Genomic DNA, 16,322 nt, shown 5'->3' with positions numbered 1-16,322 from the left:
CACAAAATTTCTCGTGGCAAAGAGTACTAAATTATGCCTGCCATTGGCAACAACTCTGAGAACCATTCAGGCAACAGTGTGATTTAGCTCAGTTCCGCCCCCAATTTTGATGGAGAACAACCCGAGGGGACAGGTCCGAGGGGGGTCTCCCACCCTTCTCCCCTTCCACCAAACCACATGAGAGGGCTTTCGGCTCACCGCATATTTAGAGTGTCACAATGCCGCACCGACACTATACATTTACAAACATCCATCCCTTCTTCGGGATTCGACCCCGGGCCCTTCGGAACGGCAGTCGGCTATGCTAACCACTATACCGGTTGCGCAGTAGTAATTATAAGATATAAATAATTCATGGGTATACCAGCAAAAGCAGTTATAATATATATAAATAATTATAATTCAGTTTAAGAATCTAAAACTCAATCTGTGCATAATTTCAGCCCCTTCAACATTCAACGCGAACATAAAACAGGTATGAATAAAAATTTACAAACAGAAACAAAATATATTACTCATATGCATGTTTAAAAATATAAAAAGGCATAAAAAGGCACATTAAATCAAACCATATTTTCTTTTAGTAGTGGCACAAAATAAATTACAAAATATATACCTTAATATCACCTTGAGCATCTTCCAATCTAAGTTTTAGATTTTCAGCTTCATATTTCAAAGCTTTGTTTTTATCTTTCAGCTCACATAGAAGTTGAACTAAACTCTATATTATACACAAAATGACTATTAATTCTAAAGATGACTAATGGTAAAACCAATAATCAAACTCAGAGAAACAGCATCTGGTTTATAAAAAACTGATAAAAACAAGATCTTTAGTGTTTCAGTAAAATAAATGCAAAAACATAAAAATGATAATATGTATTGTTCATATTTAAATTTAAAGGACAAAAATTAAGACAAAATTTAACTTACATTCATTTTAAAATACAGTTCTATGCATTTTAAGAAAATACAAGGCAGCTCCCTCTTTTTCAAGAAGCAAAAATATTCTGCCAGAATAATAATATTTATAAATACAGTTTGTTAGTTATGACACATGCATTTTTATCTTCCAACAAATCAATTATATTTTTCTTCATCATGTGGCATTACTGCTTCATGATTATTAGACAAAGGGGAAAATACCTGTTGAAGTCATTTATGCAAATTATTTTAAAATGATTAATTGCTTATAAATGATTTAAATTTCATTTCCTGCATGCTTATTACACAGGAGAAAATTTCTTTTACACAGATGTCATTCTTAATACATAAAATAAATTTGTAAATAGAATCACATTTCAAACTAACATATTGATTGTAATGATCTTTATTATAACGGCCTTCAAGAATAAAACACTAATCAACCAAGAAATCTCGCCATGTGTTCTTATGCTTTTTACATGTTACATCTTGATTGATTAGCAATTATATTTTGGGGTTCACTATAATAAGGAAGTACCTGATTTGAAACTTAAATTTTTAAAATTATTATAACCTTTAAAATTATTATTTTAGATACTTCTCTGTTATCAGGACCAGGTTCCGAAATGTATGTATGCATGTATACATGTAAGTATGAATATATATGTGTGTATACATATACATGCAAGAAAAATAAACAGTATATAAAAGATTAAATTAGCAGCGTAAATTTCCCTTCTCAATTCTAAAAATAGTAACCTCTCTCTGCACTGTGTCATTTCTAGATTAATCCATGTAATATGACTCTTACATAATTCTGATGATGTAAATGGAACTAAAACTCAAGGAGCCAATAATAATTTTACAGAAATATTAACTATCCAATCAAAATGCACTGAGAACCAAAACTAAGTCAGTCTGAATTAAGATTTCACCCTGAACATAACACGCTTGCTTTCTACACTTTGGCCTGGCTGGACTGCTGTCTGTCTGCTCCTGCTATCTTACTGCAAATTTATCTAAAAATGTAAACCTTTCTGTGTACGCACAATTAATGTGCCAACTTGATTGTGGCTGCAACATGTTTGCTGAAATAAAAAAATGGAAGATTTAATCTGCTTTCACCACCAATTTCCTATTTATTATGGGTCAACATTTTTACGCCATCCAAATTTCTGCTGGTCTTCACTTCTAAGTTTGTTTTTATTACATACACATATATATGCACATACATACAAACATACATTTCTGAATTTGATGTCGATAATAGAACAGTACCTTATTTCAATATAATAAACTCAAAAGCATTCACAGGGAAATATTATTTGTTAAGTAATATTCATAAGTTTATTCTCTAAAACAATTATAAATTTAATAAGTTTCTTTTTATAATTGGAGTTTGATTGCTTTAATTTGAGTGTCTGAAGTGAAAAACAGCATACATATCTTTTGGTTACATCTTTTAGATCTTCAGGTGATTAAATTACAAAGCAGAAAATTCCCTTAAACTCACAACTGACAATTATGGAGCAATCTCATTTTCATATGACAAATATGAACACTGGTAATAAGCAATCACATTTACATACAACATATATCAGAAATAGTAAACAGCAATATCCTTTTCATATGATTTGTATCTGCCCAGTAGTGATGAGAAATTTCAATTTCAGCTGCAATAGTTTACACCACTAAAACCCCAGAAATGTTTTAAATTATGGCAATATTTTAGTAGTCATAAAGAACATTTCTAAAAGATTTGGTACTTTTTTTTTTTTTTTTTGTTAACCCCTTTATTGACTCAAGCTTTGCCAGCCAATAAAAGTTTTTCCTACTGTAATACTAAAAAAAAAAAAATGCCTCACCACATCATTGTACATTAGCATTGACTGCATGGTCTTATACCTTGCCACATAATTGCACATTAGTACCATGTTGCAAATTTGCTCTTGCCACATGTTTTTAAACTATTTATTTATGAGATTTTTAAAATTTTGCATTGTTTATTTAAAAACATATTCGCTGCTGCTTTTTTTTTTTTTTTTTTTTGTGTGTGTGTGTGTGTGTGTGTGTGTGTGTGTGTGTGTGAATATCACATTAATAATCTTTAATTTAGCAAGTAATGAGGTGGATGCCATATTATTTTTTAAGAAAAAGATCATTTACCTGAAAAACTATGCAAAACGGCCACAACATGAAACTCTAAGGTTAACGAAGAAATAATTTGGATGCGCAATGTTAAAATTAAAATGTCAGATTTATGTATTCTTGGGCAGATAAGCTGACATCCATGAAATGGTGTAACAAACAGCTTAATATATATGAAAATACTGCAGTTTACTGTAACAATTACATGATAAAATATGTTAAAATTATAAAAAGGATAAAGATTCTTAAAAATATTTTTAAGAAACACCACGTGAGTATTAATGTTATTAATATATATTGTATTGTTTATTTTTATATTCACATTTTACGAGCTTGGCAAAATTATAGCTTAGATCTTGGCACAAATCTAAAATTGCCAAATAGCTGCAGGCTGCTATAACAAAAGAAATACCAAAAGTGTCAGGAAGGACTGGATGGACTTAAAGTCATGAATTAAACAAGATAAATTTTGTGATTGTGAAAAGCTTCAAGAAAATCCAATTCAAAAATTTGAGAAGCTTTTTCAATAATTTTTGCAGACCCAAAGTCAAAATTATGATTAAATTTCCAACAATCACTAGCTATTGAAGTAGCCAGAGTGGGACAAGGGTGGGACGTCTAAACTCGGGGGCAGCAACCAGTGGGTGCAAAACTGATGTTACAAAATTTTAGAATGAAAAGTTTTCCATTCTTAGCAAACAGGAGAAGCACAAAATCTTCAGTTGTCCCCAAGCACTGAAAACCTCAGCTACACCTCTGATCAAAGATTTGTTAATTTTGCCTTTTCGGACATAACATTCGTGTTCTTTGATACTCGTTCTTTGATACTGTTGCAGGGTATAAATATGACCACTGTGCCTGCTGCTTTCCTGTTTAGCGATTTCTTAGCATCTGATGAAGAGAGACATGTACCTGTTTTCCCTCAAAACCAATCGAGTTCTCGACTAAATCTACACCAAACACAAGGTTGTTGCTTTGCTAATTTTAAATTTCACTTTTAAAGGTTCCTCTACTATTTTGAAGAATTTTTTAATTAAAAGCAATGCAAGAATAAATAAAAGCTCTGACAATGATTATAAAAAGGTTTTTAAATCAAAAGTAAATTTTTTAAGATTTATTTTTAACATATTTGTAAAATACAAAAGAAGATATGGAAAACAAAATCCCAGATTTCTAAAATTATATCGAAATTAGCATCTGTAGAATACAGTTCTAACGTTTATAAGATATCTAATATATATATAAATATTTTAATCATATTAAAAAATGACATATTAAGATTAATGATTCATACATATTAAAAGTGAGAGAAAAAAAATTAATATTATAAAAATGACTGCACATCTGGTAACAATTACCATACCCGGCTAGGTGAAGGAGTAAGTAGGACATCAAACGATCTTTGGATATTTAATTAATAACCCCCCAAAAAGCCTATTCTACTAATTGGAAACAGAGACAACAAATTGTTACCAAGGTAATGTGATTTTGCAGTTTGGCAACTTGTTAATTGTAATATAATTAAATATCAGGTTTGATGTATAAGACTTATGAAATACCTTTAAATATATTTTAATAAATTAGTGCAAAAAATTATTAAATTACACATTTGACATTACTTGCCTTTTCTCGTTCACATTTTAATCCGTCAACATCATACACACCCAAAAGTGATGGACCCTGTAAAATAAACATTATTTATATAGCTGAAGCATATGACTATGTATTTGGTATGAATATGACAAAGGATAGGGAAACATAATCGTTAGCAATTAATTTCTATGTATTAGTTAATACTATGTGCTCAGGGTTAATTACAGCATAGTAATTTGCTAACAATAAAAATATAATTAATCTTTAAACTATGAGTATACATTTGGTTTGATCACTTAAGCAGCAGGCTAGCAGCTGACTTTTTATAGTTTAACATCCGATAATGAATTGGGCATTATAAACTACTGCAATACTTGCCATAGCACATGCTTTTGACATTGTAATATTTCTATAAAATACCCATCCTCAATCACTGTAAAAATGGTTACAATAAATGTAACGCTATTTGCTCACAGGTTGCATCAAAGCTTATGCACATATTTCTCAACATGCCAAAACTAGCACACATACATGCCAGTCAATGCAATTGAATCAGCATTCATGCTGGCATGCTAAGTAGAAAAAACCATAAAAAAAAGTTTACAACAGAAAAACACATCCACTATCATATGAAAGCAATATCTAGTACAAGCAAAATCGCAATAACAACCTGGTATTTCCTGTACATTTATTAAAACACTCAGTCGATTTGGAGGGCAGCTACAGGTCCCTCCTCATCATGAGAACAAAATTACTAGAAAAGGAAAGCAACCTCTGTAACGGCATTTTATACCCTGCAGTAGTACTATGTGCGAGGAGGCAACACCATCTATTGGCAAAAATAATAACCAAGAATTATGTTAATAGAATTTTAAAAACGTTAGGAAGGACTGGATTGGACTTAAAATATTTCACTAAACATGCTAAATCTTTGTGAATATGAAAAGCCTCACGAAAATCGAATTCACCAATGGAAGAAGCTTTTTAGATAATTTTTGCAGATTCAAAGTCAAAATTATGATTCGATTTCCAACTATGATACGCTATTGAAGACTTGTTAATTTCACCTTTTCGGACATAAGATCCATGTTCCTTGATACGAAACTTTAACGCTCTTTTGTTTGGCCAATATATCTCAAGCCACACTGACATGATATACTATAAATTACCCACGAATTAAAGTCAGAAACACAATCTTTTAGAATCGAACCATGAATTTTATTAATAAGGAAGAAACTTATTTGAAAATTGAATTTCTGGAGAATCCATACAACTTTATAACTAACAGAAGGATAAAATGGAAGCACAACAAGGTCATTAGTATTATTTCTAACAGTGGAATGTCTTCTTTGATGGGAATCTGAAAATTTTTTAACAGCTTTATCAATGATCATAGGAGAAAATCCTCGGTCAATAGCAACTGCTCTCAAATAATTAATTTTATTGGTAAGCAAAGATTCTGAGGAACAAACTTTGAGCACACAAAATACATAATAGTAAAAAGAAGCCATTTTTTGCTTAACAGAGTGGCATGACTGTAAACCCTTTGCAGTTTGTTTACCACCCCATGCTAAGTCATGCCACCCTGTTAAGCAAAAATGATTTCTTTTTACTACAGTCAAAAGTCGTTAATCCAGACTCGTCAGGACTTCGGCGATTCCGGATTATAGATCATCAGTTTAAATCTGGTAAGATGGCATGCAGAAATTATAAAATTAAAAATATGAAACCACAATTTATGAAATAAAGGACAATTATGATCTAAAGGGTATCAAAATTTACAAAAAAAAAAAAAAAAAGCTTAATATTTATTTGTTTACTTTATTAAAGATTTCTTTCAATGTAAGTTGGTTAAGTTGCTTCGTTTTATGTGATAATACTTTCTCTTTAATTCTATAAACAGACATAATTTACTCTTAAGTTACAAAGTTCCGCTGTTGAAGTCCTATAATTGCTGTGTCAAGAATACAGACTAATTTGTCAATCAAAATTTTTTCATTTTCAATAACCTCTGTGTCACTTTCTTCACTATTGGAAGCGAATTATAATGACGAGGAATTTGATTTAAATCATATCAAAGACGAAGTACATCGAGATTAAATACTACATTTAGTAAGGAATTATAAGCCAAATAAAATAAAAACATCTGCCCTGAAGATAAGGATAGTGCTGACAGATCAACTTCCAATTCATTGCGCGCTGCGGCGTTCCCCGGCGTTTTGGTGCCAGAAAAAGTACATAGCCTGTTTCTGAGTTAACCTGGGAAATCAGTCAGTGTGATAGATAGCATTTGGATAAATCCTTTTGTAAGTGTAGAGAAACAAAAGGTAATGTAAGAGAAAATAGTGGTCATTACTGATCTTTTTGTGATATGTAAATGCAGTTAGATATGTGACTATATTTAACTTCCATCTGAATCTTTTTGTACTTGCGATCATTCAAAATTTTTCTGTCAAATTTTTCATTCAGAAATGCAAATCTGTGTATGTACTAAGAGATATGTACTATCCACATGCATGAGTAGACCTTTAAATACTTTTTTGTTACATACTGCATTGTCTCATGAGGTGATTTTTTACTGGATGTACTAATAATCAAAAAATATCCATTCCTATGTAAAGTCACCAAATAGTTTAACCCTTTTGTTTAACCGATAATCCTTCGAAGAAATTTTGAATGCATTGTAAAAGCATCTTTCTTGTAACTTTGTATTCAAACTATAAATATAATGCTTATATCTATACAAATATAATAAATAATGAAAATTTGCAAGGTATATTCTGTTAAAACAGCAACATAAGATTAAAGAAAGGAGTGACTATACTTCAAAAAAAGTGAGTCTTCATTTTTGGTTAATCTTTGGATTATGGTAACTTGGCAATTTTTTTGGCGACCAACCCTGCTACAGCAACGTGCTAGTTTTTGTTTGGACGCAAGTTTGTTTTCACCAACTAAAGGCATTTTTTTTTTTTTACTCAACATTTTTTTTCCAACAATCTGGTAGCCAAATTACGCTTATGCTAGAACTTTTATGGAACAAAAGTGCTTAATCATGACGAAGATTAGGTGCGAAATTGGGAGAAAGTGCAGAATCGCAAACTGCTTGCCGCGTTTTTAAGAATTGCACATACACGGTAACCATGTACACGTCGACCTATTTTCACTTGAAAAAACATCCCAGAATTGCACAAAAACAGCATTGTGCACACTCTTGACTTTATCCATGTACGCTGCTAAAGTCCTAGCGGTTGATCTTTACATTATGGTAACTTGGCGATTTTTTGGCGAAAATTTGGCAACCAACACTCCTACACTAACCCTCTATTTTTTTTCCCTGCCGCCATTTTGTCTTCACGAAGTAAAGACATGTTTCTTTTCTTTTTATCTACTGAACACTTCTTCCAACAATCTACTAGCCAAATTACACTTATGCTAGAAATTTTATCAAACAAAACTGCTTAATCATGACAAATATTCACTGCAAAATTGGGAAAAAGTGCACAATACCATAATCCTTACGTGTTTTTCAAAATAACACATACACATAAACCATGTACACGCCAACTTATTTTTACTTAAAAAAACATCCCAGAATTGCACAAAAATGGCATTGCGCACAGTTTTCACTATATCCATGTACACTGCTTTTTTCTCATAAATTAGAAAAATTTCACGAAAATACATGACAATTTTCTCAATCTTTAAACCCAGTAAAAAGAACATATATGAAATTACCTGATCGCGAAAAAGTATTTACCCTTTCCAAATATGAACATTTCCACATATAAAATAAATAAAATATCCAAAAACTTTTACCTCCAAATCATCTATTATATTATAAACGTGCCCAACGAATTCATACCGCAACCATTACAAATACTTAGTGTCAGATATTTAAATTATTTCCATGCACGTTTACTTCAACTAAAATATATACCAAATTCCTACAAACATAAAATTCACAAAATAACTATCATTTCATTAAAATATAATTAAATTCAAAAACACTACTTAAAATATAAATGAGCACATACATTAAATTAATAAAAATTAGCTTACAATCCTAATCACTTTAAACTAAATCATTGCTAATAACAATTTTCCCAATAATACCAAATTCCTTTCCACCTTACATTTAGAACAATGCATAAAAATAATATCCTCAAATAATTAAATATACTAACTCAAATAATACTAACTTACCTAATGTTCTTCAGAATTTTGATTACGTGGCGGATACACTTTTCTAATTCATTCAATAAAATTATTGAAAGATTTTTTCTGCGAATTTTTCCTCCATACTTCCTCCGCTAAATAAAAAGCAAACTTCTCTTTATCACAATGCCTAAATACATTTCATTCACCATTTCGAATTCACTTTAGTTAGAGCCATGGGATCCAAAAATTAACCAACACTGTTTCACACAACACAGAATAAAGCTAAATACAAAATTTCCAGATTTTTTCCCGATTTCCCCCCTTTTCCGATTAAAGAACCGTAATTCGTCCATTAATATCACATGACATATCCCATGATCTCTCATTTCCCTCACGCAAAATAATGCGTAATCGGAACTGAGTACTGCTCATTATTATCAAAGTCCCAGGTAGTAACCTTTATCGCCTCCAAAATGTCGCCAAACTACCAGTTACCATATTGTAAAGATCAACCATCCTAGCTAGTAACCTTTACGCCTTACCAAAATGTCGCCACACTACCTGTTACCATATTCCAAAGATTAGCCGGATTATCATCTGTGCATACTATATTTGAAACACATACCCAACCTTCAACTCTCCTCTTCAGGGCGCTGTATCTCTCTCGCAACTGATCAGCCATCAGTTTGTATTGATCTCGTTCTGAACGGCATTGCTCTAGTTCATGGCTTAATATTAACAGAGAGTCTGTTTTGCATTCTAATTTACACTTCAAAGTGTTAAACTAAAAAGAGAGGTATGTTTTATACACAAGTATTAAAAACATAGATCAGGTTTTGAAAACATATTATTAAAATATAAATTTGAAACTCTAACAAAATTTATCATGCCAATTTATCACATTATCAAATTCTAACATAATTTATCAGCATGAAACAAATGCAGCTTAATTTTATTAATGAATTCTAGAAAACATTCTCAAATAATTTTGAGGCTTGAAAAATGAAATAAAAATTTTGAAGATAAATACGCATTATGAATAACAATAATAATAACGACATTTTTCTTTCTGAATGAGCAAAAAATGAGTTAATAAATATAAATGCGTTAATAAATTAATTAACATAGTTTTATTGTACCTCAGTAAGAAGAGAAAGATAATCTTCTTCTAATTTTTGGAACTTCAGAGCCATGGCAGAATTTATTTGGATTTAAAATTCCCTGCTACGCAAATAAAGATCATCAAAAACGTCTGAAATACGAAAGCCAAGTTCAAAACATCAGCATTTGTGAATTTCAAGCAGGAAAAATATAAGATATTGCATCGCATAGATGTGAGCTGACATATACTAGTAGCATCTTTTGTGGGATCACCTTTAGGGATATACATATAAAGCTCAATGTTTTGTAACACATATCTCCCGACACATATTTGTTAGTTTTCCTTTAAAAAACATATTTCTGATTCCCTTCGGAAGCAGACAAATTTAACAGCTGTTACATTAATGTGGTTGAGTTGCGCTCCGTTTACCCTTTCTTCAGCGCAAGATTATTTTTAATAAACAAAAGAATTATTCTACTATATCATTATTATCAGTTATTGAAATTATCTATTACTTCTTTTATTAACATCCTGAAATTTTCACAGCTATTTTAAGAAAAAAAAAAAAAACTTAAACAAGAAAATGCATACTGTTAAAAGCATCCTGATTTTAACTCAACGCAACTAATGTTTTGATTTTTGTTGTTATGATGGCAGCTGTAGCAGAAGACGGCGATATAGAAAATTCAGTTCCTCAAATATTCACTCATAAAATTATTATAATTGGAGCTGGTATCGCCGGTATATCTGCTGCACACCATCTAGTTAAAAGTGGTGAAACAGACTTTAAAATATTAGAAGCTAGAAATCGAATAGGTGGTCGTATAATTTCTATTCCTATGGGCAAGTATTTCTGAAATTCTCCCTAAGCAGTAGTCAGCATTTGATAATGTTTATATCTCTTTTTCCTGCTATCGTAACATTCTTTCTTCTGCTGTCATAACATGTACTTCTGTTAATCTGTCTACAAAGTAATGGATACTATGATAGTATAATAAATCCATTTCATCATAAAATGAAATGAAAATAAATGATTTCTCCTTGAAGCAAGTTATTTTCAAATGTTAACATTATAAGGCTATGTTGTGAATTATTTAGATGGAAACAAGTGTAATTTTTCTCTGCTTTTTTTTTTTTTTTTTTTTTTTTTTATTATTAGTATGGATTGTTATTTAAAAACCGAGGATCCATACAATAGTAAATTAGCCTTTAAAAACAATATGCTAATTTAGAATGGTCATACAAAAAATTATTGTCAAACTTTTTTTTAAATACAATTTTTCACATTCTTTTTCAATGGTAAATTTTGTTAGCAGGTTGGGTGAATCTGTATATATTTTATAAGTTTATATGAAATTTCTGCTTTAATGAAAATAAAGAATATTTTTAATGGGGTTAATAATTTTCTAATCACAAATTACAATATGGGTTCTTCTGAGTTTGATATAATAATGTAGATTCCTTTCCAATTTCAAATGAATTTTCTATGAGGATACAATATGATCTCTTAAATTTGCAATAACATTGCATATCACCATCTGAAGCGATGTAAAGATTACTTATATATTAATCTTCCTATTTGTGAAAGTTATTGAATTATTAATTACAAAAATTCTTGTTATACTTTCAACATAAAGTGGAATTATTATTAATTATTAACCTGTAATTAATAACCTTGTAGTATAATAGCTTGATTCACATAAATAGTTGAAGGGCACAAAAAATTTTCAGAAAGTTTGTTTAAATCCCTCATAGCCACATGTGATGATTTTTTCTTTTAATTTCAGTAAATCACTTTCACTGTTGTGTTACCCTGAGTTTTAAGAATATCACAGGAAATGTTGTTATCTCTGTTGAATGAATACAAGGAGACGTCATTTCATCACATATGGATGTGCGTCTTTTTAAATATTATTGCTTTTTAGAAATGCATGTTATTCTGAATAAAATTGTTTCTAAAAAAATTCTTACCTTTCTATTATGTATAGGAAATATTTTATTTTCTAAGCTCCTCGATAAGGAAATGAATCTAATTATTCCAAGCATACAAGAGCCTAAGACGTAGAGTGCCTTTGTGAAGAATATTTAAGGGGAATTCGTATTTATATTATACATGAGGTAAAACTATGAACACCCATGCAGCCAATCCATTCGCTGGGATCTGAACCTAGGTTGAACTATAAGCATTCAGCCATTTTATTGTTTATCTACTGGTGGGTGCAAGATCTTATTATGATATTGTATGGCATACAGTCAGTATGCTGTGGTCTTTTTTGATTGCAAAAAACTGTGCTAGGGATCTTCTTGGCAGATATCTGGATTCTGAAACTGTGAGATTGGGAAAAATCTGCTATTTTTCCACACCATGCTACCTTATTTCATTAATTGGTTATGTAAGGGAAACCGTGTTTAATCTCCTGTAACTAGGTATGAATAAATTTTTATCATTTGAATTTCTTGGCGAGCAATTCTGAAAGCATTTCTTATCTAGTGCTTTTTCATGTCTGGCTTCAACACGCTGAGTACCCATGTGTTACAACTTTGAGGTACCTTTCTTTGCAGATCCCCAATTTTCCTTCCTTTGACCCAGTGCCAGTGCTCATGCTCATTTCTTTATTTTCATCATTTTTCTGTTTTCCATCTCTTCAAGTTTAGTTCACATTTTGATAAATGTCAGCGTGTGTGTTGATGCTAACTTAGAAAGATACTGTATCACCATAGACTGCAACCATGAGTATTTATTGATATATACTTTCTTTTGTCAAAAATTCAATCACCAAACATTATCTGGTATTTTCAGTGTTAAAAAACATTGTTGACTAACATTTAATGTTAAGTAATTTTAAATATTAAGTAACAATACCTGCTATATTCATTATCTTTTTACACTTACAAAGGATGTAGCTTTTATTTCATTTAGTATAGAACTGTGTTTTGAACTGTATCGTACATAAAAGCACTTTCAGTAATAGTGTTTATTATCTATTTTTTTTAAACATGATATTTAGAGTTTTTAAATAAACGCTAAGCTAATACTAGTAATATTTCCAATTCTCTACTTTCATTGATTTTATTGGTAGTGTATGAATTTTCATTGATAACATTTTTTATGTAATTATTTTGGCACCAAAGAGGCATTCTCGTTCTTATTGAAATTTACTTCTATTTTCTGTACTTTTTTTTTACTGTGGCTTTATTTACTTTTCCTTGTAGCCATTCAGTATATCATTCTCATGCAACTTTGAATATGGTTTCTTAGTTGTGTAATAATGATAATCAGAAGTAAATATAATAAAAAATTTGCTGAAATGAATTCAGAAACTTTTTTTGGCTAATCTTTGGAATATGGTAACAGGTAATTTGGCGACATTTTGGTAAGGCAATAAATGTTACTAGCTAGGACTTTAGCAGTGTACATGGATAAAGTCAAGAGTGTGCGCAATGCATTTTTGTGCAATTCTGGGATGTTTTTTTAAGTGAAAATAGGTCGATGTATACATGGTTACCGTGTATGTGCAATTCTTAAAAACGCTGCAAGCAGTTTGCGATTCTGCACTTTCTCCCAATTTCGCACCTAATCTTCGTCATGATTAAGCACTTTTGTTCCATAAAAGTTCTAGCATAAGCGTAATTTGGCTAGCAGATTGTTGAAAAAAAAAAAAAGTTGAGTAAAAAAAAATTGCCTTTACTTTGTGAAAACAAAATGGCGTCTAAACAAAAACTAGCAGGTTGCTGCTGCAGGGTTGGTCGCCAAATTATTGCCAAAAAATCGCCAAGTTACCATAATCCAAAGATTAACCCTTTTTTATATATAAATTTTATTTAACATTTTTCGTAAGGCAAAAACATGTTGAAATGGCCATTTGGTGAAGTTTACACTTATGCACAGAAAACACATGTTGGTGCAGCATAAGGGGCTGCATCCAATTTTCATGATAAGAATTTTTTTGGAAGTGGTGGAGTATCTTTTGTGGCCACATTGTAGTTCTTTTACAGTTGGTATTTTGAAATAGCTATTAAATGCTGCAAAAGAAAATCTGACATCTCACCAGAAATGATAGTTGATTGGTGTAATAATATGTGTAAAGCTATGAGCTTTCTGTTTGGTGATGAAGATGATTTCAAGGTGAAATTTAAAAATAAATCTGAAGGCTTTAAGATTTTATATTATGCCCAAAGGGGCTTTTCTTTAATGTTTGTGTGTTACATTTAATTATTAAATGTCATGTTCTTCGCTCTTAAAACATAAAATTCAATTCAACAGCAATATCACAAAATATTTAAAAGAGCATATCTTTAGAATTTCCGATACACAGTCTTGCACGCTGGAGATAATTTTTTTTTTTTCCCTACAGTGTTGCCATTGCTTGCTTTGAAATCATTGTGTTTCTTATTAAAAAACTCATAAATGCTTTACAAAATATGAAATAGATAATAATACAAATTTTAAATTTGGGCTTCCAGATGCCCATATTGAGGTGGAGACGTACATTATTCAAAATTGGATGGCTCTAAGTACCATTGTTTTTCACAATCCAAGAAACATACATACATTTATGCAAGATTCTTCATTATTAAATTTCTTTAAATATAATACATGGCTCTAATATTTAATGGCAACAATTTCAAAACTGATTCACCATTTATAGTGAATCAACGCAGAATGCCAAAACAAAATTAATAGTCCTTCTAGTTAAATTGCCCCTTTGGGGCTAATTATAGAAGTTAATGGAAACTTCTTTTCTATCTGAAAGAAAAGTACTTTCCGTTTGTCACCAAGAAAATGTGACTGAATAATCATAAATGTGGGTATGGTGTGCAGCTGTGCATGTACATACAGCATTGAAAATCTTCCTATGATAAACCTGTGTGGAATGAATTTATTGTACTTGGATTAAATAAATTTTAAAGTTTTTTCAAATGATGGTCACTAATTTAAGTGTTGTTCAGTAGTTCTGTAACAGGAATTGACATTTTATTGCATTCTATAATGGCTGAATTACTGCATGAGTAATAATTATTTTTAATTTCAAGTATTTTAGATTTTTGCTCATGTTTAATTATTTTTAATTTCAAGTATTTTAACATTTTGTTGATACTGATATTTATATTTTGTGTATGTTGAATGGTAACTAGCAAGTTATTTGTAATGATTTTGAGTTTGCATTTAAATTCTTTCGCTCATGTCATTCTAAGTAGCTGCACCCTTTTTTTTTTTAATTAAACTTAGCTATTGAATAGTGATTCTTGCTATTTTCTAACTTCTAATAAATTTTGAATACCAGTAATCAACTGCTAAAACTCTATTAGATGTAATCCTGCAAAAATTCATCCACATTTTAAACACATGAAACGTTGCTTTATTTTGTATGAAATTATATATATGTTACTGGCAAAGTATGAAATATGGCATTCTATAGAATACCTAGGTATTTTACAGAATGCTGAAAATTGACCAGCAATCTATGAAACGATTGACTATTTCACACATTGACTAGGCATTCTATAGAATGACACGTGACAAACTGTCAAAGTTTGAAATATATTTCCAATTTGTTTCAAATATCATATGGCAAAGCATTTGACTTTAATTCCTCCACTCAGATTTAGAATTTGCATTTTCCATCTTTTTAGGGAAGTGGGAGCATCGATATATGCATCCTCTGCTCAGGTTCAGAATTTGCTGTTTGCATGTAGCGCTTTGTCGGCAATGTCAGAATACAAAATTTTGCTTACACATTCGTTCAAAAAAAATTAGTATTTTACATGAAAATTGAAGAGCAAGGTATAGTATAGAAGAAAGAGTCACAGTCGATAGATGTGCAATGACAATTCGAAGATGGACTGTCTAAGCTTTGAGTTAGTGTTGCAAAGAACAGTTTGTTCTCTACCAAAAATACTAACCAGAAGTTAATAAAATGTGCAAAAAATGCCAACTATGGGACTAATGGTTGCTGAATCACTATGATGTGACATTTGTGCAGAGCAAAAGTAAACTCATTTATTCTGTTAAAAAAAGCTTGAGTACTATTATAGTATTACATTGTGAACATTGTATAATGAGTCATTGCATGTACTTCATAAAGCTCATGTGGCTATTGGTCATGGAGGTTGTGACAGAATGTTGAAAGAAATTTCAACCAAATCTAAAAATGTTACATGTAATGATACTGTACTGTACACCCACCTTTGTGAAGCCTGCCAGGAAAAACAAAAAGGTATTAAAAAGAGCATTGTTATGAAATCTATGATTTTTCTGAATTCCCTTTGTCAGGTAGATCTTATTGATTTCAATCTAGATAGAGAATACAAATTTATTTTAGTATATCAAAATCATCTTACAAAATTTGTGATTCTGAAGGCTGCGACATCAAAAAAGAGCAAAAGAAGCAGCCTG

The 16,322-nt window shown here is 30.7% G+C and overlaps 2 protein-coding genes across 3 annotated transcripts in view; one reads left to right on the top strand and one right to left on the bottom strand.

The window, feature by feature from the left end:
• Nucleotides 1–10,325, bottom strand: part of LOC118195406 (coiled-coil domain-containing protein 149) — a 54,220-nt gene extending 43,895 nt beyond the window's left edge. For both annotated transcript variants that reach the window (XM_085821898.1, XM_085821899.1), the window contains exons 1-4: nucleotides 9,963–10,325; nucleotides 9,449–9,607; nucleotides 4,696–4,752; nucleotides 617–721 (exon numbers count right to left, since the gene is read on the bottom strand). In XM_085821898.1, the coding sequence (XP_085678024.1) occupies nucleotides 617–721; nucleotides 4,696–4,752; nucleotides 9,449–9,607; nucleotides 9,963–10,016 (375 nt within the window). In that variant the 5' untranslated portion in view covers nucleotides 10,017–10,325. The remainder of the gene's footprint in view (nucleotides 1–616; nucleotides 722–4,695; nucleotides 4,753–9,448; nucleotides 9,608–9,962) is intronic.
• A 250-nt stretch (nucleotides 10,326–10,575) lies between these two features.
• Nucleotides 10,576–16,322, top strand: part of LOC118184766 (spermine oxidase) — a 48,233-nt gene continuing 42,486 nt past the window's right edge. Inside the window, exon 1 of the mRNA XM_085821897.1 lies at nucleotides 10,576–10,768. Coding sequence (XP_085678023.1) covers nucleotides 10,576–10,768 — 193 coding nt within the window. The remainder of the gene's footprint in view (nucleotides 10,769–16,322) is intronic.

Source organism: Stegodyphus dumicola, chromosome 8, assembly GCF_044657685.1.
Source record: "Stegodyphus dumicola isolate Sdum_Otavi_A_Nest chromosome 8, ASM4465768v1".
Lineage (NCBI taxonomy): Eukaryota > Metazoa > Arthropoda > Arachnida > Araneae > Eresidae > Stegodyphus > Stegodyphus dumicola.
This window is presented reverse-complemented; position numbering and strand designations above follow the sequence as displayed.